This window comes from Lissotriton helveticus, chromosome 5_1 (assembly GCF_964261635.1).
Source record: "Lissotriton helveticus chromosome 5_1, aLisHel1.1, whole genome shotgun sequence".
NCBI lineage: Eukaryota > Metazoa > Chordata > Amphibia > Caudata > Salamandridae > Lissotriton > Lissotriton helveticus.
Window position 1 is genome coordinate 1,020,226,653 of NC_136065.1, and position 25,246 is coordinate 1,020,251,898.

The 25,246-nt window shown below is 41.6% G+C and overlaps 1 protein-coding gene across 1 annotated transcript in view; it reads right to left on the reverse strand.

Moving 5' to 3' along the window:
- The window catches only part of ABCC2 (ATP binding cassette subfamily C member 2), a 678,688-nt gene that overhangs the window by 229,283 nt on the left and 424,159 nt on the right, over positions 1-25,246 (reverse strand). Inside the window, exons 12-13 of the mRNA XM_078643538.1 lie at positions 23,420-23,566; positions 8,163-8,247 (exon numbers count right to left, since the gene is read on the reverse strand). Coding sequence (XP_078499664.1) covers positions 8,163-8,247; positions 23,420-23,566 — 232 coding nt within the window. The remainder of the gene's footprint in view (positions 1-8,162; positions 8,248-23,419; positions 23,567-25,246) is intronic.

Consider the following 25,246-nt stretch of genomic DNA (forward strand, 5'->3'; position numbering starts at 1 on the left):
AATACATTCTGGGATTACATAATGTCTACGGCATTAAAGTGGTTGATTGTTTATGTAACATCAACCACTAGAATTTTTGGCCACCATGATGGAAGAGATTGTGGTAGGATTGTCGAAGCCAAACTTTTGACTGGTCATGATTGTGACCAAAATATGAAAGGGAAAAATATAAAAGATGTAAGTGCACAGAGGGAGGTATGGAATGGATTTGCTATTCACAAGTCCACATCTACGTACCTTGAAGATAGATACATCACCTGAGAAGTGAAGTAAGTTATAGAAAACCTATACAAACTGACCTTTCAATATTTTGTTCATCGATATTTTGGTCATGATATTGTGACCCATCGACATTCTTGTTTTGATATTCCTAGACCACAATGTTGTAAGACATCAGTACAAAGTGACTTTCAGATTGATTGGTATTCATGGTGGCAGTGAATGAGATTATCAATTTTATCTTTGATTTATTTAAGTTTGTATGCGGTGTTGTCATATACTAGAACATTATAACTAATTTTTGAGGGCTATATTCTTTTCAAGGACTTCTATCGGAGTTATAAATCCAAACTGTGGGTATTAAGTATTAAGCTATTAGCACACTACACACGGAGAGCAGAATGTTATAAATTAAAGGAGAAGAAACTATAACAGAAATATTAGAATATTGGAGCTGTAAGTTTAGCAATGTGTTGTCTTCAATAGACCTCCATTGCTCCTGTATACTTGTACAGACACCTGACACTTGGGGTCTCATTACGATGATGGGAGGAAACCCTCTGACCAGAGGTCAGCGTCTTTCCGCCGACATAGTAGGTTTACAGGCCGTATTATGATGACGGCGGTCGGAGTTATACCTGTGGGGGGATTCTGACGTGGTTCCGGCAGGCTCAAGGAGTCAGTTGGTGCGCCAGAAAGACTGCATAATCCCTTAATGACCGAGGCTCCCCAGTCGGGATTATGATGTCGGTAGCCGACAGCCATTCTATGTCGGCCTTTCTGTCATGGAAAGGCTGTCGGAAAAGACATTGGGGTCCCTAGAAGGGCCCCCTTCCTCCCTGGCCCTCTTCTCAGCACCGTGTTCCACAAGGTGCAGAGATATTTAAAAACATCCATTTCACTATGACAGTTTGTGCTGTGGGCCTTTTCTGCCTGCCGCACAAGCTGCCATAATGAAATAGATGTTTCCGACCGCCCAATGGGCGATAGCATCCAAACTGAGATGTTGGAACCGCTGACCTATGGTCGGGCAGTTCCCAATCCGCAACGGAATCACGTCCACCAGACATCCTAATAAGCCCCTTAATGTTTGTTTCTTACCAAAATGCACCCCTTAGTGCTGTCTGAATGATCCAATAACAAGCTGTCATTTTTTTCGTTTTTCATACGTTACACAGTTAACAGTTTACAATACCAAAAAAAAGAACAGAGAACTATAAATTTGTAGGTATTCAAACATACACTTTTCGAATACAGAAAGGGAGGCCTATAACACAGGACTGATATTCCACAACTAGGTGTTTGTTCTGCCTTTGAATGTCAGGGAAAGGTTTAATAACAAACATCTACCAAACCTGATATGTAGTGTTTTATGACATCCTCTTTGGGAGTGGGGTCAAGCCTCTACTTAGATTATATATTTTTAAGGTATTCCTCACCTTTAGTGTGGTATGACCTTGTGGGGCTCCCAAAAGCACTTATGGTTCTGTTAGTCATCCCCTGCTAAGCTACAGTGTGTGAGACATACCGCATTGTTACTATTGTCAAGAACCTGTTCACATCACAAATGTGCCTGTTGTTTGCATTCCAATAATCCTCTCTCAGGCCGAAGCACAGATAATGTATTTATATAATGTATTGTTATTGAGTTTGAAACATTTAACAACAATCATGTCAACATTTGCAATACCATGCTTGACAATTTTGTTACAGCTGATTTTGCAGTACATAGTTACACTTATACGCTTTTTGCCCTGGTGACGTAATTTTACAAATCCATATATTTTGCATGACACACTACCCACATTGAGTTTGCAGCCTGTCCATACTTCGATTATTGCTGCCAACCAGCGATTGCATGCGGCCAGCTACTCCAGTTACAGTGTATCCCTGTACATTCTATTCGGCCATTGAAAGGGGGGGGGCCTATAGTGCAGCACCGTCCACAGAGCCAAGTTAGTGTCTAAACAGGGAGCATATATCCTTGGGTTGGGAATGAGCCGGTAACAGCTCCCAGTAACATTTCAGCCAGTCGCGGCAGTAGGTGATATCCTCCACACAGGCCTTGATGACTAGTGGTGTTGGCTTCCCCCAGTGCATTGCCACTCGACGCTTAGCCAATAAGAGCAGTAGAGCCGTCAGCCTTCTTCCAGCGGTGGGCATGCTGTGTACGTAACCCAGCAGTGCCACCAGAGGAGTACGTGGCAGGCTATAGTCTGTTATGTCTTTTATGTGTCGAAAGATCTCTCCCCAGTAGGTAGCTATAGTTCGACATTCCCAAGCCAAGTGAATAAAAATGGCCCGTGGCGTTCCGCATTTCCAGCATTGTGTGTCAGGCCGTAGACCGTTGAGGTGCAATTGTGTAGGGGTGCAATATAGATAGTGTAGATACTTTAAATATATTAGGCAAAGGCGGTAGATTGGTGAAAGATTTTCAAGCTGGCCGCAACAGAATGCCCTTGTTTTGACAGAGATTTCTTCTCCTATGTCAATATAACGAGCTGCGCGTGCGCTTTGTGTGTTGATAGGTGATTCCCATTGTGTGGTAGTGTAGATGCATGTGACTAGCTTCCGTGCCGAGGGTTCTTTTAGCGCGTGCTCTAACGGTGCCAGTGATGGTGGGGCATCAGGAAAGGAGCCAAAGCATGTGCGGCATGAGGCTCTGAGTTGGAAGCATAATAGCGAGTCTAGTGACGAAGGCCGTGGCGCTGCACATATCTGTTGCATTGTAACAAACTGACCATTAGAGTAGAGGTCATCAAATGTAGTTAGTTGTTTCTGTTGAGCCTGTTTCCATATGTAACACTCCATTAGAGGAGGGATCAGAGGGTTGCTTGCTAGTGGCTTAGTTAGTGCGTATAGTACGTATAGTTTAGCCCTCTTGTGGATAGCCGCCCATGCCCATCTTATTGGTTCTGTTGTGTCAATCTCCTGTTGGTGGTGTTTGTACTCCTGGAACAAAGTGGTTGACAGGGGTAGTGGAGCCACTCTATCCGTTTCTATGGATACGTGTAGTTGGAATGGCGTAGGATGCTGCCATAAGTGGAGATATTGCGCCTGGGCGAAGTATGCATACAATACGAAATCAGGAGCTGCTAGCCCACCCTGCTTTAGGGCAGCGTGAGTAGGTCCCAATATGCTCTGGGTTGTTTGCCCACCCATACTAACTCAATCATGTTGGATTTAAGGTGCTTAAACAATTGTGTAGCAAGGGGTATTGGCAGGTTCACAAACAAATATAATAATTTAAGGAGGAATATCATTTTTGTTATTGCTATGCCCCAAACAGGTTGGGTAAGAACCCTCCCTATACCCCTCAACTCTCTTTGAAAACAAGAATAGTCCAAATGGCTATGCTGGGAATTATCCCATGGGGGAACGAGGTTCCACCGGCAAACACCCCTGCCGGGTGGGTGAGCCAATGGTGTCCGAAACTTATGTTTAGAGGGCCTCCCTTGTATGCAATATACCTCAAGTCTACCAGCCTGACTATAGTGTGTGGGCTATGTATAGCACAGATATGAGATATCTCTGGTTATAGTGTAAGTAATGTCCCCTAAAGCATTGAGCAAACAAACATATATATCTTGTCCCAGCTTATCTGTGTTTCGAGTGCACCTGTTCAGACAATATCGCTCATTCGCGCTTCTAAGTTGTCTTCCAAGTTGGTCTTCGGGCTTGTTCGTGGACCTGCATTCTTCTTGACGAATTTCATGGCAACTCATGGCAACTCGAGCGGCCGTGAAGATTAGCGGCTTGCCAGCAGTGTGTACCTTTAGTTTGGCAAGGTAGAAGAGAGCATATTTAATTCCGCCTTTTTTCACCGGTGCGAATTCACGACATGCAGCTTGTACCAGTTGTGTAAAGTCTGGGTAGAAGGAGATAGGGTTGCCTTGGTACTGTACTGTAGCTTGCTCGCGAGCCATGCATAGAACAGTGCCTCTATCTCTGTAGTTCAATGTACGAGCGAGAATCTGGCAGGGCGGTGCTCCGGACGGTGGTTTAGGACACAGTGTTCCATGCGCCCGTTCTACCAGGAACATGCTGGAGAGGTCATTTCCGAAAAGGTCTTTCAGCATTAGCTCCATGTATTGTTACATGTTGGTAATGTTCGTTGTCTCTGGAATCGCTGAAATTTGTACATTGTTTCGGTGGGATCTTGCTTCAAGGTCCTCATTCTTTGCCTTTAACAGGTTTAGGACCTTGTCAAAATGAAGTAGTTGTTCGTGCGACTCAGCTTGGTGATCGTCTGAGTCTGATATTCTTGTCTCAATAGCGTTGAGCCTGGTCTTGTGTTTCTCAATCCTCTGCGACATTTGGTCCATGCAAGCAGCCATGGTGTCAAGTTTAGAGTCTATGGCTTTGAGGATAGCCGTTACATCCTTCAACATGGATTTTAATTTGTCGTCCTGTGCCGGTGCCGCTTCAAGTTCACCAGTTTCAGTGGCGGGCGCTGTTACCGCTTCCATTTGGCACGTTGAACATTTGTAATGGTAATATGCTTTGCAATCCGGTTTGCATATAAGCGGGTGTTAACACATGTGCCGCGCCTATCGTCCACCCTCCGCAGGTCGCCGCTGCGCCGTCACGGGTAGTGTCTCCCAGCGTCAGATGGTGGTGTTCGTCTCGCTGATGCTCTGCAAGGCACCCAGCCACGCACCGCACTGGGGCCTCTTACGATTGCAGTCTCACGGGTCTCATCCTGAACCCAGTTTGATGGTTACAGAAGAGCTTCTTAGACCACCTGGAGCCGAGGCCCACCTATCCGTAGGTCAACTTAGAGTAGGCAGTTCGTTATTGCACCCAACCCTCTTAGCAATTCGGTACAGTGCCTGGCATCATCTAATGCAGAGGTCTTCAAACTTTTTGATGCCGAGACACCCCTGTCAAAAATTATTAGGCGTAAGGACCCCCTCCTGGCAAAAATGTTTTGAACTTGGTTCTCCTCATCATTGCCAACTATCCAGCGGCGGCTGGCTCAAGTAAGCGTGGTGAAGAGGGCCAGGGTGCAGCGGCGGGGAAAGCAGACGGATGACGGAATAGGCATTTTTTCTTTATTTAATTATACCTATTCCCTTGTCTGTGGACTTCCCCATCCCCAATTCCCACAGCACATCATTTTAACATTGGGGGAAATAAATTGAACAATGCTTAGCAAACCAAATATCAGTGAGCCAAAGGTGTGGCTCAAAACAACGTGCTTCATTAATGAGGCATTCGCGTAGGGCAGCACCTCAAGTCTTCTTGCTACGCTGCCCTGCACAAATATGAAAGGGCAGGAATACACCTTATTTATTAAATATGGTGCATTCCTGTTCTATCTCTCTGCGTTGGTGCACAAAATTGCTGCCTAGCGCCAACATAGGCAGGATTGCTTTTGTGCAGGAAAGGGTACCTTCCTGCACAAAAACAGTCCAGAGAGGGGGTTTCCTCTTTCTATGTGTGCCGTTGCAGCACACATGGAAAGAGTAAAAAAACGAGGAGAAATGAAAACATTTCTCCTTGTTTCGCCTGCTATGGGGAGGAGTATGGCTTTGGTGCTGTCCCAGGTTTACATGGTTTTCAAATCAGGGGCAGCGTCAAAATCCATGGGTGTTGCATGGGAATACCCACTGCAATGCCCATGGAACACCTACCTGACATAGAGTAAGGCAACGCAGTGACTTGCCCTGCCTTGCATTACTCCATATCCATGCCATGCAAAGCCACGCAGGGTGATTTTGCCTCACCTCATGATATGATTGAGACTCTTGTGCTGCCAAAGCTTAAAAAAATGTTGCGCTCCGGCGGCTCAAGCCTCTCATAAATCAGCCCCAAAATATTTTCTTCCTGTTTAGGTCTTTCACCATCAGGTAGCTACATATACAATAATAGGTAGCTTAAAGGAAACATAAATTTAAAAGTTGTTACTCAGTGGGAAATGCACTATATAGTACATTAACGTTATGAAACTTCTTTTATTTGATGCACTGCCGAGGTCTGTGTGTAACCAGACAGCCACAGAATCAATTTTGGTTGGTGAAGTGGAGAATAGTGTATTTTTAGTGCTAGGAGGCCACAACCTGTGACAGAAAGCACTGTGAATGTGTAAGTCAATATTTTGTAATTGCATTACACGTTAGGATAAACTGCTACAAAATGCAAATAGCATTAGGATAAAATAGAGCTTCCAAAATGTAGATTTGAGTAATATCAGATCATTAGTAACGCATTTTTTTTTGTATAACTGTCCCTCAACTCCCCCTCAGGGTTACTAGGCCCTGAGTAAATACAGTTATGGTTAAAAGCATGAACTTCACAGACCTGTGTTAACCAAAAAGGAAAAAGAAAAAAAAAACCACATCTTTGCCATCACAATGCTTGGAGTGCTTGGAGCAACTAAAGCCAGAACCCCTCCCAAGCATCCTTTACATTTGGCGATTCACTTCTAGCACACATTTGTATTTCCTTCAGGCAACCTGGAAAGAAGGCTTGTTAGAAGGATTGTTTTACCTGTCTGCTGGGCCTCTTCGTTTTCAGCACGAGACTCGATTTACTTCAGCTGAAGTCTTTTAATGATCACGGTGTCTTTGCCCGAAGGATTAGCACATGTTTTGCATACCAGACAGAAGTTAGGCCTGGAAATGCGCGACCCCCTTCTCAGGACTCCGGGACCCCCCTGGGGTTTGTGCCCCACAGATTGAAGACCTCTGATCTAATGGCAGTTGTGTAGGCAATGCTTTGGCTCCTCAGTGTAGTGCATTGCCAAATCTTCTCCCTCGCATCTTGTTTCAGTGCTCCGCTCCCGCAGACCTTCAATTCCAGGCTGGGTGTGCACCGAGCGGTGGGCACGGCGAGCGCAACAGGCCCAATGGGGCACAGCAACACAAGCAACAAGGCAGGTAAGCTCCTGCCCTGTGGTTGATGCAAGCAGTTGATTCTCGTAGTTGGTGAGTCTAGGAAGGCCGCAAGCCAAGTCCTCCGCTTTAAAACGGCAGCACAAGAGGCGGTCTGCCCCGATCGGGCTCGTTATGGCACTGTGCGTGCCTGGTGACCTTTCCGGTCTGCCTCCCGCCGGGCCCTGGACTCAGATCCGGCAGGCAGGCTCGCCGGAACTACACTTCTACTGGCCTGCACTCCCACAGCGCATCGCAGGCAGCTTACCGCAGTGGTGAGTACAGTACACTGGGGTGTTCTCCTCGATGTGCTCGCGCCGCCCCTCTCTGTTTGCTGGCTTGTTAATGGCGGGCCTGGGGCCGCTCGTCTCCGACCACCCCAGGCCTCAGACACCCATGTTGCAGCAAAGGATGGCGCCGTGCTTCACAAACACTCGTGCCTCTGCATCGAGTCCTGCAGCGGCTTACCGCACCTGTGTTCTATCCTTCGGATAATTTATTAAAAATTCCCAGGCTGCGCTACCCTCTTCCGACGGCCGGCTTCTCAGTAGGACCATGGCCGCTCACTGCTGGCCTCTTCAGGCCTCAGTTTCCCACGTTGTCAGAAAAGGGCAGCGTGATTCTCCCACAGTCGTATACTTTTGCTGCTGATCTTAGATGGGTGGATTTAGCAGTATATGCCTGGATATTCCGGGAAAAACAGGATTAGTAACGGATATTTGGGCTTGGCCGGCAGAGCCCCCTCAATGAGCGCCCATCTTGCTGCTCATCTTAGCCACGCCCCAGAAGCACAGATTGTTCATAGAATGACATCAATCGAATAAATAAAAATATTTGCTAGTTTCTCCTGCAGCCCACTTCTAACCCACCAGTGGCTGGCAAGGACTTGGACATATACTGTCTTTTGTATCCTCACACCTGATGATTTAGCAATCAGATTGCCTTGTGAGTCTGCGTTTTGAGTGCATTAGGTTTACAAGCCTGTAAGGTTAATGAGACCCTGAAGTGGTTCATTTAATACATGGTACAGTGTCCTAAGTATGCAGGATGTAAAGAGATGTGACCTACCAATAGTAGGATCATGTTGAATAGATGATGTCTCCAGGTCATCACCGCCCAAGTATTTCTCCAATCGACTGACAGACACACCTGTCTACAGAGAGGCATATGGTTACTACTTTTAAAGAAATCCTGATTTATCCAGCTTGGCAAGTGTTTTGAGTTGATAGTACAAATCTGACTACAAATACATTGAGCAGAAAAAAATATTATTTAACAAGTTTGTGTAATCTAGGAGGAAGAAGGCACAGCAGATAAATGTCCGTGACACACATTTACTTTCTTATATAATGATTTGGTGTTTCAGAGGTTAATCTATGCAAAAAAGCTTTTGACCATGCAAACAACTGAAGGTTTCCTTTAACAGACATCATTTAGGATTGAGCACATAGAATCGTACAACTGTAGTTAAGTACATAAAGTTGAGGACAGCTTCTTGCATACAAGGTGACAGGAAATGGATAGTTATAGACAATCTGATAATATATCTGATAAATATCCAGCAGCAAGCACATAAACCCAGGACACTTGAATATGTGTAACTTTTCTAACAAAAGGAGATGATGGACGAAGTGCTGAAACTTTTCAGACACTCACCCACAGTCACAGATCTGAGTTGAATCCATGGTAGTGTAGTTCCTATATTTCCAATAGGCTCTGCGCATTGGAATAACATAAACTATAGTTTAGACGTAGGACTTAGGTCGACTAGTTCTCTATTGAATATGTTAGACTTAATTATGAATGCCAGCTAGCTCAGAGGTCACTATAAACTTTCTCGAATTCACAAGAAGGGAGTTAACAAATGCAAAGGTGCACCACAAATTTCTTCAAATAACAATTCTGTTACTGAATTTATACAAAGATGATGTCTTTTCTTGTATTTTCAAAATTCTTTATTATTCAATGTTAACACCATACAGAAGGGATTAGTTTCTGACAACCGCATAAACATGACAACTTTGCTCCCCTAGAACAAGGAGTATATCTCCAGAGTCGCGGAAACAATAGATAGCTATTTTACTCAGTCAATCGTGCATGCTTAGTTTCACCAGAAGTGCAGAGAAACAGAGAGACGGGCGTTTTCAATAAAAGAGGTTATTTATTGAACAGTCTTCTTTCTCATGCAAGAGAAGTGAATTGCTACAATCGTAATACTTGTCATAAAGTAAAGTGCGTACAGTAAAAGGAGTATTATAAAATAGTACTGTAAAAGCATAGTATGGTGTCTAAGCCATACGGTGTTTAAAATGGATAAAATACATACAATGATAAAATAATGACTAAACGTACTCAACTGATGCTTCTAAGATACGCCTACCCCGGTGTACCTAACCTAAGCCTAGTACAGGGAAAGAGTACGTGAGATGTAGTTTGAGTTAAGATAGTTTCTGCCAAGAATCTGAATCAAGAATTCTCTAAGGGTCTAATCAGCTCCATACCTTGGTTATAGAATGAAGGAGGTCTTGTATCTCTCTCTCAGGACTCGATCTCCCAGTAACCCGCAAGGGTGACAGGGAAACACTGGAGCTGGATTTCTCAGCAGGAGAAAAGACAGCGTCTCTTTCAGTGCGTCAGCGGGAGGGTCGGCTTCCTTCGGCACTTGCTACAGCAGGGCGTCTGCAAGTAGATAGTCGATCTGCTCCAAATCACCGCGTGTTTTGCTAGGGCAGATGCTGGTATATTTATACCTGGAAGGTGCCGAGTTTGACGTAAGGTTGGACATAAGACGTCACTAAGAACTCGCAGTTCTTTCAGGAATCTGGGAGTTCTAGGACAAATCAATACAGAAGCAGGGGGGATTCCCGGGCTGCTGGTGGCTTGGTTTGTTTAAGAACACGTTGTGCTTTCTAGGAGTCTATGGGAGTAGCCTTGCCGTATTTGGACTGCATTGGCTATGTCTTAATATGGGTATGATTCTTATGCCTATATAAGGATTGATATAACCACATAAGGGCATGAATCGGGAATATTTAACTAGAGTCCTAGATTCGTCTACAACACCCACTCCACGTATAATGTCCATCATTACTAAATGCTAAGCAATTTTAAACATATCTATGCATGTGTTTTCCATCCCACCCCAAAATACATAAAAATGCATTTGAAATGGTATATACACAAAAAATTGTAAAGTATTATACTGTACGTTTTCAAGCAGTGGTATCATTCAGATAATGCATATATTGTACATTGAAATGGCGACTGAATGAATCACGAAATTTCCATTTATGAAATGGCTCTTAATACAGACGAGAGGGTCGAGACCATTTCATCACATATTTATACAAGACTGTACATGTGCTAGAGGCTAAGTCAAAATATTGTCTCTAGAGTTTTCAAAAATAGAAATCTTGTTCTCTGAGAATAGTTCTACTTTAAGCAGAGTATCATGTGCCAAAATGGTAAATATTTTGGGAACGGGGAAAAAATAATTTCGCTTTCAGGGAAAAAATAGTTCCAATAGTTTTTCACGAGGTTCTGTTTATCAAAACTGAAGGCCGAATTCAGAGTTCAGGGAACGCTGTGTGCTTGTGTTTTCAAAAGTTATTCTCGTTGTTAGGAGAGAACATTAACTCAGATAGGCTGGCAAAGAATTCGTCCACAACAGTAGGTGAAAGTTGGACCATGTCCGAAAAAGTAGTAATAGTGCATATGTGAGATGCATTGCCGTCATCGGTGTCTAGATCAGCAATGGTCACAGAAGGTTGTACCAGTGTGCTGCTTTCATCTCGTACCTCACCGCCACCTAATCGTAATGGTGAGGTCTCAACGAATGCCGTCATCAGAATAGGTAGCCGCTGGGGACAACACGTTGCATGAGCTGATACCGAAACAAGGAAAGTATCGACATCCATAGGTACTGCTGATGTAAGTGTGAGACAGACGTCTAACACGCATTCTTCTCCACAGATTAGGCATCGTAGAACAGGTAGGATGCAATCTTGCCAGATTGGTCTGAATGAAAGAAACCAGGTAGTATTCAGATCTCTTAGCCGAGCTAAGCCGAGGACTTTAGTAATCCGATCTCAGTATCGCATTGCTAGGAGCGTTTCTTCCATTGTAGCCTGAGTTTTGTCTGTGACTGGACTTGCCATATCGGAGTATAAGGAACAAAAATAAGATTCCTGCTACGAGTCCAGAGATGAGAGGCAGGCCGCCGAACACAGTGCACGAAATTCGGGAAGATGCTCCGGACTGCTTCAAAGGGTGCTAACAGTCCCGAAAATTTTTCTTAAATACATGTGCGATGCCACTGGTATCAGACATGTTTAAGATTTGACTTAACATTTCTACGAAATGCACGGGGCAATTTGTTGATAATAATGCATGTATCTCTGCCGATGTCCTTGCGACTTGCAGATCATACGTTTCTTTAGACGAGGTTAAAGGCACAGTTGTTTGTAAAAGAATGGACTTCATTCTGCTTAAAGTATCAATTCGAATAGAAGAGATATTCAGAGAAGGCCATATCGTTGCCTCCTTTTCTGGTTTGCTGTTTGGATACAATACTTGCATACAGCAAGTGACCCTGGATGTAACACTGACAAGATAGGCCGTTCCTGGCACCATGCCACAACAGCTGCGGTCACTTCGTAACTGCCGTTGGAAAGTTGTCTGAAAAAAGGCTCTATTTGTGTAGCAGGGGTGCCGTGCAGGTGGCATGAAAGGTTATTTGATGAACCTTCGCAGGCTCCATGCAAGTTAATTCCTTGACACAGAAGTGTACCGCTCAGTGAATTTTTACAGTTGTTACCACTAAGAAATACCTCTTTTTTCCCCCCCACTCCAACATCTATGTGTGTAAGGTAAATTCCAGGTTGACTTGATGTATCCTTTACCCAACCTTTCATACAGGCCCGCTGGTATGTGCTTTTGGCAATATTGAAACTGAAAAGTCGTTATCGGAATTGTAATGGTGCCATGTATTATCCATTCAATGACAGGTCTGTTGGAGATTGTCAATGGTAATCTTTCTAGTTTTTCAATGCTCAGCACCGTATAGTCTGCTCCTCTGCGTGCCAAAGAGATTTGTTTATCTGTAAGGTTAAAGACAGAAAACAATGACGTTGTGTTGATTAGACGCCATGGCACGTAGCCTGAACGGAGATTTTGTAACGTCCAGCCTAACTGTACAATAGAACGGAATTGGGATTGGCCATGTTGTAACATTAGCATATCCAGTTCTATTATATCAATAGCAGATGATACAATGCTGTCCAGTGAATAAATTCTGGAGGACAGAGTCATTAACCCATTGTCCACTACAGACAGTGATGTTTCCAAATTAATACGATCAATGTCTCGTATTTTTTCAGCAGTTTTAATTTGCTTTATTTTCCAAGCTTCGTTGTAAGCAGCATAGATACCGGCATATATGAAACGTTTTGATGCTGTTTGCGAGGCCCCAATAAGAAATCTCGCAAGTCAGCACCTTCTTTAGGTAAAGTCAAGTGTTGCTTAATTTCAGGTAGTGTGGATTTCTGTAGCCATTCGAGGCATAGTTTTCCTACACTGTATGTTGTTATTATCCCTGGATGTTGTCTCTGGGAATATCTTGAGTCTGGCCTATTCTGTTTGAACCCCTGTGTTTTGTTCAGGAATCTATCTTGACAGTTATTAGTGTCTGTGGGCCAGATCAACCATTTTCTCCAATCAGGATTAGTTCTATTTTGGTGTAAAATATGGGATACGTCTATCTCCACATCTGTAGTGCTATTACTATCAGGTATGGGCTTTGGTATAGACGGTTTGTTTAAGTCCTTTATCCTGGCTAGGCCATGACAGGTTGTTTGTTGAATGGTGTCATTCAGGAACATTATCTATTCTGGGATCATGCAGGCTCTGAATAATGATTCTAAACCTTGTACCTGCCAGTCTTTTGTACCCCAGACAGTTTTTGTCTCAATGTTATTTTTCCAAAATTCAAAACCAAATGTAGACAATTTTTCATAAGATTTTGCAGAATATATCAGTTTAGTATTTGTCAACATGTTTTTCATTCCTGTCTTATTTATAATCTTAAAATAAAATGTTTCTGGATCAGTGTTCTTAAACCCTGAGAAGTATGGGAATTTCTCATAAAATGTTTTCGAGCTACCTTTTGGCGGTGTTGGACAATGTTCCCATTGATTATACGTGAAAACATTTCTAGGATTAGCAGATTTATGCAAATAGTGGTGCCCATAATGATTAAAGCAATACATTTCTTCATAATCTGATGAACCTTCTAAATAATCATGTTCTGTTAATTTTGCTGACATTTCTAAATCTGACATCATATTATTAATATTTTCAAAGTCCCAGTCATCAGAGAAAGTACTAGGTGATACAAAGTCACTTAAAGAAACCTTGAACTGGTGTAGATATTTCAAGAGTTCAACCGAGCCATAGATGTCATAGTCAGTAGCGCCCCATGCTACACCACCAGGTATAGGAATGGCTGTGATGTTTTCTGATGATAGTTCTCTTTTTTCAATGTGAGATGACATGTGAGGCTTTAGAACCAAGTTGACGTTCTGACTTGCTGTGTCCATTGTACTGTATTTTCCATCAATCATTCTTCCCAAGCTTAAAACCAAAATGAGCCAGAGTAGGAGGAAAAGTACACCTAACACAATCCACAATTCAATCCATGGTGAAATCAGATATGTTTCTCCAAGTTGATGAAAGAGTTCAGTTATTTTTTCTTTGAAAGTTTTATTATTTGCTGGCTTTTCTTCATGTTCACTTGGATCTTCAGAAAAGTCATTGAAATTGATGAAGTAGCCAGATGCAGTTCTGTCAATTATTGGAATTGCTTCAGGATTCTTATTAATCTTTGTAGTTTTTTCTTCTTTTGTCATATTAGTATAGTCAGAGGCTACATCATTGTAGACAGGTGTTTCATGATGAACTGTTGCAATTTGGGTTTCAAGAGGCACAAGTTCCATGGCTTTGTTGCATAGTCCTTCTTTATTCACTGCAGGTTTATCAAATGTGATTAGTCTCTCAGTTTGAACCTCTTGAATTGTAGCAAGGTTTGGTCTTCTACTACATCTTGGGAGTCCACTGGGCCTACTACTTATTATTGGCCACATGATTGTGGTTTTACCAGGTCGATTGATACAACTCTGTTCTCCTTTCTACCAGCAAGGGGCGGTAGTACAACTGATCTTGTTCCGCTGATACTAAGGCAGGTACTGCTTTTCTGTAAGAAGGCCCAAATTCCTTCTTCACCGCGATCTTTTCTCTGACCAGATCCCCAATCTTGAGAATCCAGACAGGTCTTGCTGAGACAGGTGGTTTTTCTTCAGTGGCCGTTGGCTTTAGCTTTGTGTTACTTAGACTTCTTCTTGTCTCATTTAAGTCCTGTAAAACAGCCAAACGATCTTTGATATCAAAGGTTTTTTGTTCCACCACTTAAGTCTGACTATCGAGGTCTTTGATTATCATTCTTGTACCAAACAAAAGTTCATACGGAGTGATTCCACCCAGAGAATGTCTTGGCAGATTATTAAGACTATGTTGGACACTTATTAGATGTTTGACCCACCCATCACCCGAACCTAATACCCTCACTGTTATAGATTGCTTTATGTCACGATTTTTTCGCTCCACTACCGCATTTCCCTCAGGATGGAATGGACTAGAGTACCGCAATGCCCAAGCTGGCCATGGCCTCCTTGTAAGCTCGAGAGCTAAACGCAGGACCTTGGTCAGAATGTAGCATGCCAATTGCGTATGTGCCGATATAGACTCGCAAACCTTTTATAACAGTTCTGGTGTCAGCCGAGCGCTGGGGCCACATCCAAATGAATCTCGTCTTAATATTTATAGGATCGCATTTTTCCCTGTGGACGTCTGCATGTAGATAGCCTAATGCTGTCTAATAGAGGTGTCTGGGCTGGTATCTGGTCCGGTTCACAACTGCGATCTCTATTGCAGTCCTGACAATCCATTGCAAAGTTATAAATTTGCACGCTCATCCCCGGCCACCAGTATTGTGATTGTAAATCTATTAGAGATTTTAAGATCTCTGGGTACCTCATACCCATTCCCATGTGTGCTTCTTGAATCAAGTAAGCCCTCCAGTTCGTGTTTGGAATTACTCTGTCCCCCATTCCAGGGATTCGAGCAAAGGAACGGAGTTCGCATCAATTATGTATGCATTATTGAGTGGATAATTTAGAGGTAATGTCGCATAGTCGCCTTTTAATGAGGCTTTTACTGCCAGCATGGTTTCTCCATCTATTTACTTTTTAGAACGCTTTTTTGTAGCTACGGATGCCGGTTGAACAGCTGCCGTTGTGGCTTTGTTAGCCAATTAATTCCCTGCACGTGAACGCCATCACGTCGAAGACTCTGCGTATGTATCACGGGAGTCTTTCGTAGTTCTTTCTGTAAAAGAACTACTTGTTCCCATAGTTTTTTATGCTTTATTGTGGCACCTGTCTCATCTTTGTAACCGTTTTCAATCCAGGCCTGCATGAAATTATTGTAAGACTGGACGCAATAATACGAATCGCACACTATTAGTGTGGGGAATTCCAATCGGCATTTTCAAGCGCCATCTTTAAAGCTCGTAGTTCAGCTCGCTGAGCTGTACAGTCTCCGAGTGATTGAGTTTTAGTGACCAGGGGTCTGAATTGACCTATGCGCCAGCGACCTATAACAATCGCGCACGCTGCATTGTAAACTTGTTTATCCACAACGTAGTGTTGTGCAAATCTGTCTGTGTAGATAACACAGGCGTACTGTTCGAGAGGCAGAATTTCGATCGACAGAGGACATTCACGTTCGTATTCTAGATGTTCTAGCTTTTTCATTTTGGGATCAAATGCGTGTATCACGTCTGTTGCAGTAAGAGAATTAACCCATTGTATCCATTTTGGATCTAATGCCATAGCATTTGGAATGCTCGGTCTTGTTACTGCCTCAAGGGCTGATACTGCTGTTAAAACAGATATGCTCTTACCTTGGGCTAGGGCTCTTTCTTTTGCTACAGCAGTTTGGACCGCAGTCAGAATTTTTTCAGTAGAACTGAATTTCATTTCAGCTTGTGTGTACAAGTGCGATTTATAAGCTATTGGTACCGTTTCTCCCTCATTAGAGGTTAGGTACGTAAATCCGTATCTTCCTGGGATGACTCGGATTACAAGGTTGCGTTTGTTTGCGCGTGTTTGCAGTTTTCTTTTAGTTAACATGTCTGTTTGTATTGATCGTAAGATTTTTGTGTGTTTCTGTGTCCAATTCATTGGTTTGAAATCAGGTTTTATTAATTCGTAGAGGGTTTTAACCCTCTCTGCGTAGTTTAGAATGTAAGTTCTTCCGAAATTCAGGAAACCTAGAATTGATTGTAAGTTTTTCAGCGTTTTTGGAGCTTGGAGTACTGCACACTTCTCTAAAAAGTTGTCTGCTAGGCTTTTGCCTTCACTTGATAACTCATATCCTAAGAATAGGACCGTGAGGTGGGCAATTCGTGACTTCTTAAAGTTGAATTTGTACCCTTCAGATGCAAACCCAAGTATAATGGTGTTCACTCTTTTCAAGTGTGTCTCCAGGTCATCGTCTGTAAGATAGATGTCATCGACACAAGATAATGCCTCATCATCATACATTTGTAGTAATTCTGTTACCCTGGCTGAAAATAATCCTGGGCTGTTCTTGAATCCCTGGGAGGGACGACAAAATTGCCTCTTGGCTCCCATACTGGAGAAAGCGTTCAAATACCTGCTTTCTGGTGCAATGTGTTGACAGAAGAAACCATTTGAAATATCCAATGTCGTTTTCTATTTTTTGCGCACAATGTTATTCATTAGTGCTGCACTGTGTGAGTTTTGTACTGCAAATGTTTTGCAAAAAGAGTTTAGGTGTCTGTAATCCAAAATTAGACGATATGAATCATCTGGTTTGAAGACAGGAAACAAAGGGTTGTTCATTTGTGAGGTGCATGTTTCAATCACCCCCTGGTATTCAAGTTGATCTAAGATCTCCCTGACTTGTTTTATTGGCTTCTTGCTTAACAGGATACTGCCTCTGTGCAGTAGGTTGATTTTTTAACTGAATTTTATGGTGAGATCAATCCTCATCCCATCCTACATGATTTTTATATAATGCAGGGGCTTGGGCCACTGCCCATTTTCTAGCATATGTGTATTTTTTATGAATTGGAAGGAATGTGATTTGAGAAGGCAGGCATAATAATTTCTTCGCCATGTGGGCACTCCCTGACAAACTCTGGTGGCCAGTCTTTCTCTGCTAGAAGGATATCATAGCCTTCAGATAGATTCTCCCAAAAGAGACCTCTTATTTTCCTAGTTTTGTCCCCTTCTATACGTAATGTTATTTCATATAATTTATGGGGTACACTAACTCTGGTGTCTGCAGTTTCCACCTGAATGTATTCATTCGTGTCCACTGTCTCCAGAAGATTCATCAGGATCTTGCGAGCTATGGTTACTTCTGCTGCGCTGTCTAGCATTGTCTGGGCCCATTCTCCTTTCTTGAGTTGTGTCCTCAGAATCCTCGGCATGTTTTATTTTAATACTAGCTACCTTCTTTTTGGGAAATTGTAATTTTTTACTTTGATGAGCAGGTTCCTTGTCTTTGGACTTGACGCGCTCTTCTTTATATTCTGATCGTCCTCTTCTTTCCGATTTCTGTGAGGAAGTCTGAAAAGATCGAGAGGGACGTGTATCATTATCTTGATATCTGTCAGGTTTTCTTAAATTGTCCCTATTTCTAAGGTTGTATTCTTTTTCAGAGGGCTCCCATTGTGGAGACCTGTCCCCTCGTCCTGGAGATCTATTTCTCCGTTGGGAAGACCTTCCTCTGGACTGAAACTGTTTTTCTCTGGGAGTGGTTTGTTTATTACCCTCCCACTTCTTTTTTGGAGTAATGAGATTATTCTTAATAAAGCTTTTTTCAGGATTTTCAGTTAGTTGTGGTTTTAGTGGTTTCCCACCCAAACTATCTCTACCTAATTCTTCATAGCACTTTTCAATTATTCTGGCAAGTTCAAAAGATTGTTCTGTTATTTCTGTTTCTTTTAATTTTTGGCGGATCGCCACAGATGCTGCTTTTCCTTTCATGTTCGCTAGTAGTATAGCCGAGACTTGCTTAAAGTCTTTCAGTAATTTCATACCTAGATTTAAAGCAGGCTCCGGACCGTATTCATTTTGAATCTGTCTTAGTACGTCTGGTATGACCGCCATAGACGGAACACCATGTGTTTTTGTGTATATTGAAGCAAAGACTGTTCCCCAAGTGTCACAGTCCTCCATTTGTGGTGCGATCCCCATTGGTAGACAGATTGTCAGAATTCTGTGTTTTTCATGAGGTATACTATCAGGAAATACTGCCTCTATTTGAGTAATTTTTTGAGCTAACCAGAACGGAATTTGTTCCCGTTTTGCGGGTAATTTGCCACTGACTGATTGTATAGTCTGTGGTGTAATTTTATTTGTGTTCCCCTGGTGAGGGGTGTGCTGTGGAATTTTTATTGCTGGTTGGGCTGTTAAAGTCCGCATGACATATTGGACCAATTGTCTATGTATTTTAATTAATTGTTTTAGCTGAACTAAAAGTTCTCTGTCTGACATTCTTTCAATGTCAGGATGTGGTGTGTAGCTGGCTAGAACCGGCCATGTGGCTCCTGGTCTACCTAGTGGACCGAGCCTGGTATTGTGATTTTGATGTTTTAGGGCGCCATTAAACCAGAGCTGATTCTCCTGGTAAGTTAGTGAAATTTCAACGTCCTCGAAAGGAACGTATTCCGCTGGAGGTTTCTCTGCTTTGTAGTAGTGGAACTCGTGTGTAGGATGTACTACCGAGTTTAAAGTATTATTAAGTGAGGGGTTTGTTCTTGCTGTGGAACTCGTGTGTCACAGCATTTGCTGCTGGAAAAGTTATCCATGAATAGAATACATCTGTCTGCCGATCTTCATGTGCCTCTACCACAAATATGACTGTACCACCTCTTGATGATACTCCATTGTTTATAAGTTTGTAAGTTACACACTTTCTTACATTTACCGGGATGATTATTGCATCCGGGTCATTTTGTTGGAGAGCTGTGTCATCTAAGACTACTTGAGCTGCTATTCTAGCTCTCTCCCTTTCGTCGTCACTATCTGTCATTTTTGCTGACAGAAAGTTTGCAGAGCAAGTTTCAAGGAAACAAAGATTAGGTGCACAATATTTTGGAACACTTTATCCTTCAACGTTGACTAAACCAAAAACGAATTCATAGGATTATCATTCTACTAAGTTTTGGCGAATATTAACCTTTCACCCACTTCAGACGTCTATTGGAGTTTTTACGGGAAAAAGGGGTCTGTGTGAAAAGCACGACTGAGTTAATTTAGTATCTAGCGTTAAATTATCGCCTTACCAAACGTTGGGCGCCATGTAGTGTAGTTCCTATATTCCCAATAGGCTCTGCGCATTGGAATAACATAAACAATAGTTTAGACGTAGGACTTAGGTCGACTAGGTCTCTATTGAATATGTTACACTTAATTATGAATGCCAGCTAGCTCAGAGGTCACTAGAAACGTTCTCGAATTCACAAGAAGGGATTAGTTTCTGACAACCGCATAAACATAACAACTTTGCTCCCCTAGAACAAGGAGTATATCTCCAGAGTCGCGGAAACAATGGATAGCTATTTTACTCAGTCAATCGTGCATGCTTAGTTTCACCAGAAGTGCAGAGAAACAGAGAGACAGGCGTTTTCAATAAAAGAGGTTATTTATTGAACAGTCTTCTTTCTCATGCAAGAGAAGTGAATTGCTACAATCTCAATACTTGTCATAAAGTAAAGTGCGTACAGTAAAAGGAGTATTATAAAATAGTACTGTAAAAGCATAGTATGGTTTCTAAGCCATAAGGTGTTTAAAATGGATAAAATACATACAATGATGAAATAATGACTAAACCTACTCAACTGGTGCTTCTAAGGTACGCCTACCCAGGTGTACCTAACCTAAGCCTAGTACAGAGAAGGAGTACATGAGATGTAGTTTGAGTTAAGATAGTTTCTGCCAAGAATCTGAATCAAGAATTCTCTAAGGGTCTAATCAGCTCCATACCTTGGTTATAGAATGAAGGAGGTCTTGTATCTCTCTCTCAGGACTCGATCTCCCAGTAACCCGCAAGGGTGACAGGGAAACACTGGAGCTGGATTTCTCGGCAGGAGAAAAGACAGCATCTCTCTCAGTGCGTCAGCGGGAGGGTCGGCTTCCTTCGGCACTTGCTACAGCAGGGCGTCGGCGAGTAGATAGTCGATCTGCTCCAAACCACCGCGAGTTTTGCTAGAGCAGATGCTGGTATATTTATACCTGGAAGGTGCAGAGTTTGACGTAAGGTTGGACATAAGACATCACTAAGAATTCGCAGTTCTTCCAGGACTCCGGGAGTTCTAGGACAAATCAATACAGAAGCAGGGGGATTCCCGGGATGCTGTAGGCTTGGTTTGTTTAAGAACACGTTGTGCTTTCTAGGAGTCTATGGGAGTAGCCTTGCCGTATTTGGACTGCATTGGCTATGTCTTAATATGGGTATGATTCTTATGCCTATATAAGGATATGATTTGATATAACCACATAAGGGCATGAATCAGGAATATTTAACTAGAGTCCTAGATTCGTCTACAACACCATCATTGTTCTTTAGTTCACTTAGCCACCCCGTTTGCCTGATTCAAACACCACAGTGGAGAAACTCACAATTTTCAAATCTTCCCCTGTTGTATGGCTGCTTTCTCCAACTCTGAGGAGCCTACTGACAAAGTTAACTATACATGTGTAGTTTTACTCACATGTACATTTACTACTCCATCTAGTCATAACTTTAAACGTTTTTGTTGTTTACCATTTAGGTTACTCCTAAGTATATACTTACATGTCTCCATTCACTGATGGAGCCCCCTGCACCAGGATTTACAAGTTTAAATTTACAGTTTAAAATTACTAGCCATAACTTTATTTTTATTTAATATGTATTAGTGTTTATTAAAACAGATGAACAGAATTTAAATTATCTATATTTTAATAAAAGTTAATTTAACTTTACTTTTAAAATATGTTTGTTAAATTGACTAATAATGAGTTATTAATTATATATAACTATTAATATTATACAAAATATAGATATATATTTTAGAATCTGAAATAATTTTATTTTTTAATATTATTTTTTCTAAGGGGAGTTATTTTAAATCACCACTATTTTCTATTGTAGGGAGTACCTGTGAGTGGCCAAGTCTGATGCTGAACTTACTCCAAAGCTGGTTTGGAGTGCTTTTAGTTTTGTTTTGGGACTTTTTGGCTGTAATAGTTTAAGAAGTGGTTTTAGTGAACTGCAATGATATTACTGTTTTGTGAGTGTGTATTTCCATTTTCATGTCCCTCCATAAACCCTTCTTACCCCTGCCTATGCCCTTTCCTATTTACCAGTCACTCCTCTTGTCAGACCCACATTAACTACTAGAGCATAGACCTACGTGTGTGGTGTGTGAACATTTCCGCACTGAAAAGCTAAGGCTATATCGGAAGTGGAGGTCTTCGCATGAAGGTTAGTAAATAGCATTTTCTACAGTGAGTAATAGTACCATAGTACTACTAAAAATTTTACAAAGTGCAGTTGGGAATAGAATCCTAATTGTGCAGATTGCCTGCACTGGAGAAAATCCATTGGGATAAGATTCATGTTACTGTGAAATTTCACTGCTATTGATTTTTTTCCCTTCATATCAAAAATAGTTAAATATCAAGACTTCCTGTCTCTAACAAACTAACAAAAGTATGGTTTTGCATATTCCCACACCTGGTTTATTTAGTAAGTAAGTAAGTAATTCTTTATTGCTCAGTTAATTAAAACCATTGCAATCAGCATAGTTACATGTAGGTGAACTTAAAGTAACATTTGTGTCTAATAAAACATTGCTATCAAACATTTCAGTAAAATAAACTTTAAAATGTTCTAAGAACTACTTGAAGCTAAAAAAATATATGTTGCAAGGTGTTAGGCTTTCGATTATCTAAATGCTAAGTCATTGTGTAAACAGGAAGAGTCTTTATTCTTGTCCATACCGCAATGAGCTCTTGGAGCAGTTATGCGCAGGACCTTCTAAGGGATGTCAAAAAATAAAAGGCAAGCCCACAGACTCCCTGCAGCCTTTACAGATTCTTTGGAGTTCATAATCCGTCCGTGGTGATCGTGGCTTGAGTTTGTGGTAGAGGCTTGGTGGGGCGGTAGTCGGAGTTAGATGTTGTGTGGGTTAGTGTCTTCCGGGGTCTCCCTTCTGTCGTTCTGCTTCTTACCACCTTTTTCCAGGAATTTTACCAGATGACTTGCTAATTGGATGTTTTTTCCATCGAAGCATGCTTTGACTGCCTGCCGGCATGTCCTTATTCCCAGTTCTTTAGGGTTGGCTTTAGATGTTGTCGGCGCTCCTTGTCCAGACCTTTGCAGATGCATATTAAGTGAAGGATGTCCTCTTTTGTATCCCCACATAATCGGCAGCTTGATGGCGTTTGTGGCCCTTTCCACGGGGGAAGATGGATTTGTGATGGGAGAATGCCCAGCCTTAGTGGTATGAATTTCTCCTTTGTAGACCGTGTGAAACCGGCTCCTAAGTATCTTTGGCATGAGCTACTGGTTTATTTAGGAAAATCTTTGAAGGTGAAGGAAAGACATATTAAATACATAGGAATGCCCAAAATGTTACAACTTTGAAAGCGCTCACACCATTTAAATTGCCCACTTTAATGGTTACTAATTTCGCTCCCCTAGGTGTAAATTGCACTGTGGATAAAGGAACTCACATCTCTACACAGAAAATTCCCCAAACCCTTCCATTGTGAATCAGGATCCAGAATGTATCTGTGAAACAAAATTTCTACACCCATGCTGAGCATAAAAATAGTTTTGAGAATCAGGTCCAGGAGACATTGTGCAGTCATTATTTTCTGGACAAGATAGTGCAATTCCACTCCGATCACTACAAGCCACATCTTTCCACATGCCGTTCAAATAGAAATGACATTGCATCGGGTTTGGATGGAACAGTGAAATCTAGTATTTTCCCCAGTTTCCATAATCTACATAGCCACACTTTTCTGGAAATATTTCCAAATTCTTGATCCACCTGATCTGATATTTAATCACAAACAGACTTTGAACAAATGTACATGATAAATAGCTAAAAAACAAGCATGTGTGGGATGTGCCTATACTTTCGCAGTGATGGAAAGTGACGAGAGAGCGGTGTTTGTAATTACCTGCACCATGGAGGAAATGAGCATGGGAAGCATGGCGAGAGGGAACCTTAGTATGTTGAAAAGAGAAATGGAGGTAAACGCCCGCTGTGCATCCAACACATTCTCCACATTCACAGAGACATAGACTGCAAAACTGGCAACCGAGACCTGTGGAGAGAGCAAGAGGAAAGAGTGAGAGAAGGGGTGGGAGGGAGATGTAATGAAATAGACAGAGGTAAATGCAAGTATGAAACACATAAAAAGTCATAAATATATACCAAAGAGCTTTTACGTATGGAATAACAGAAGGAGCTTTAATCAATAAAGACGATGGAGTGTAAATGATAAATGTCAGTTGCCTCTATCTTTTCTCACTATCAAAAGTGATTTACGATTTTTTTTGGATGAAAACATGAAAAATTGGTTACGTCGAAAAACGTGAGATTTCATACTACATCGTAAAAGCATGCAGAAGTGTTGAAAATTAGAAATGTGAACACGTAAAAAACGAAGAGAAAAAAACAAGGACTATTTACCTATGCATAAATCACGTGTTTGCTAAATTAGAACCCAATTAACATAGAAAGTGTGGGGACGATAACTTCTAAAAAGTGCCAAAATGAAATAAAGGCTACATAAGGAAGCACCTGAAATGATTCAAATGAGCAATTCAGAACCAATCGATACTATGGAAATCTACCGCTTATTCTAACGTTTATGTGATAAAAATGTGAACTTCAGAACGACAAGTTAATAATTGTTTTGAAAATAATAAACATGCAGAGGATTTTTTAGTGGTGCCTAATATGGACATGTAACCTGTAGCAAAAAAAAATGACTGAATACATTAAAAAAATCTAAATACTCAAATGAATGTGTGTTTTGTATTAATCATAACGTTGTAACGATTCAGTGAAATTTCATGTAGGCCTCAGATACTTTTCTTTTTTTTTTGTTGCTCAAAAGGCAGAATCTAGCTGAGGTAGTCACTCTAGACGCTGTAAGAACTTTATATGAAGTTTCATTTCAGTATTTTACAACAATCGACTCACTTTTGATTTAGCAACACATTTGACAGTAATGTATTAATAATATTGCAAACACAGAGAAAGTGCCTGGGAACGGACAGACTGTGAGCAAAGTGAAGTTCCTTACTTCTGAGGAAAGGATGGAAATATAATACAATTGGAACTTAATGAATTTGCAAAAGTATTACTCAATATTTCTGGATTTTTGTGAGGTACTGATCACACCATAAGCAGCCCTGCGTGAACAACCAAAGGAAATTATACGGACTGACGGAAAAGATACTTTGTGGGTGTAAACCGTAAACGTTTGGAAGTATAATTGGCCCTCGGAGGAGGAGTCGGGCTGGTATTCATTTCCCAATTTCCCTGTCTGGCATGCTGTCGGACTGACCTCTGCTTTAGCCTTTGAACTGAACTTTCCTGACTGCTTTGGAACCTGCATTTTGCCGGCTGGTAAAGTTGAGCAGGAAATAACCTTTCGGCTGAAGGGTTATCTGACTCCATTCTGAGGCATGCTGTGCTTCATTTCTGACTTGATCGAAGACGGGCAATATCCCATTATTATTTGGTTTGTATGATTCAAACCTTGAGTGTTGATTTTTTTCATGTTTCTCTCTCACTTTAGGCAATCAGCAAATGTTTTACTGTATCTGTACTGCATTGTGTGACTATTTGAACAGAATAATTGTTATTAAATATGATTATGAATTGTGATTTCATGTTCTGACCATTCAAATTGAGGCTTTAGATAAATGTTTTCCATAAACAATTATTATTGTATGTTTGTCTTCAGGACTATGGATTGATGCAATGGTATAAA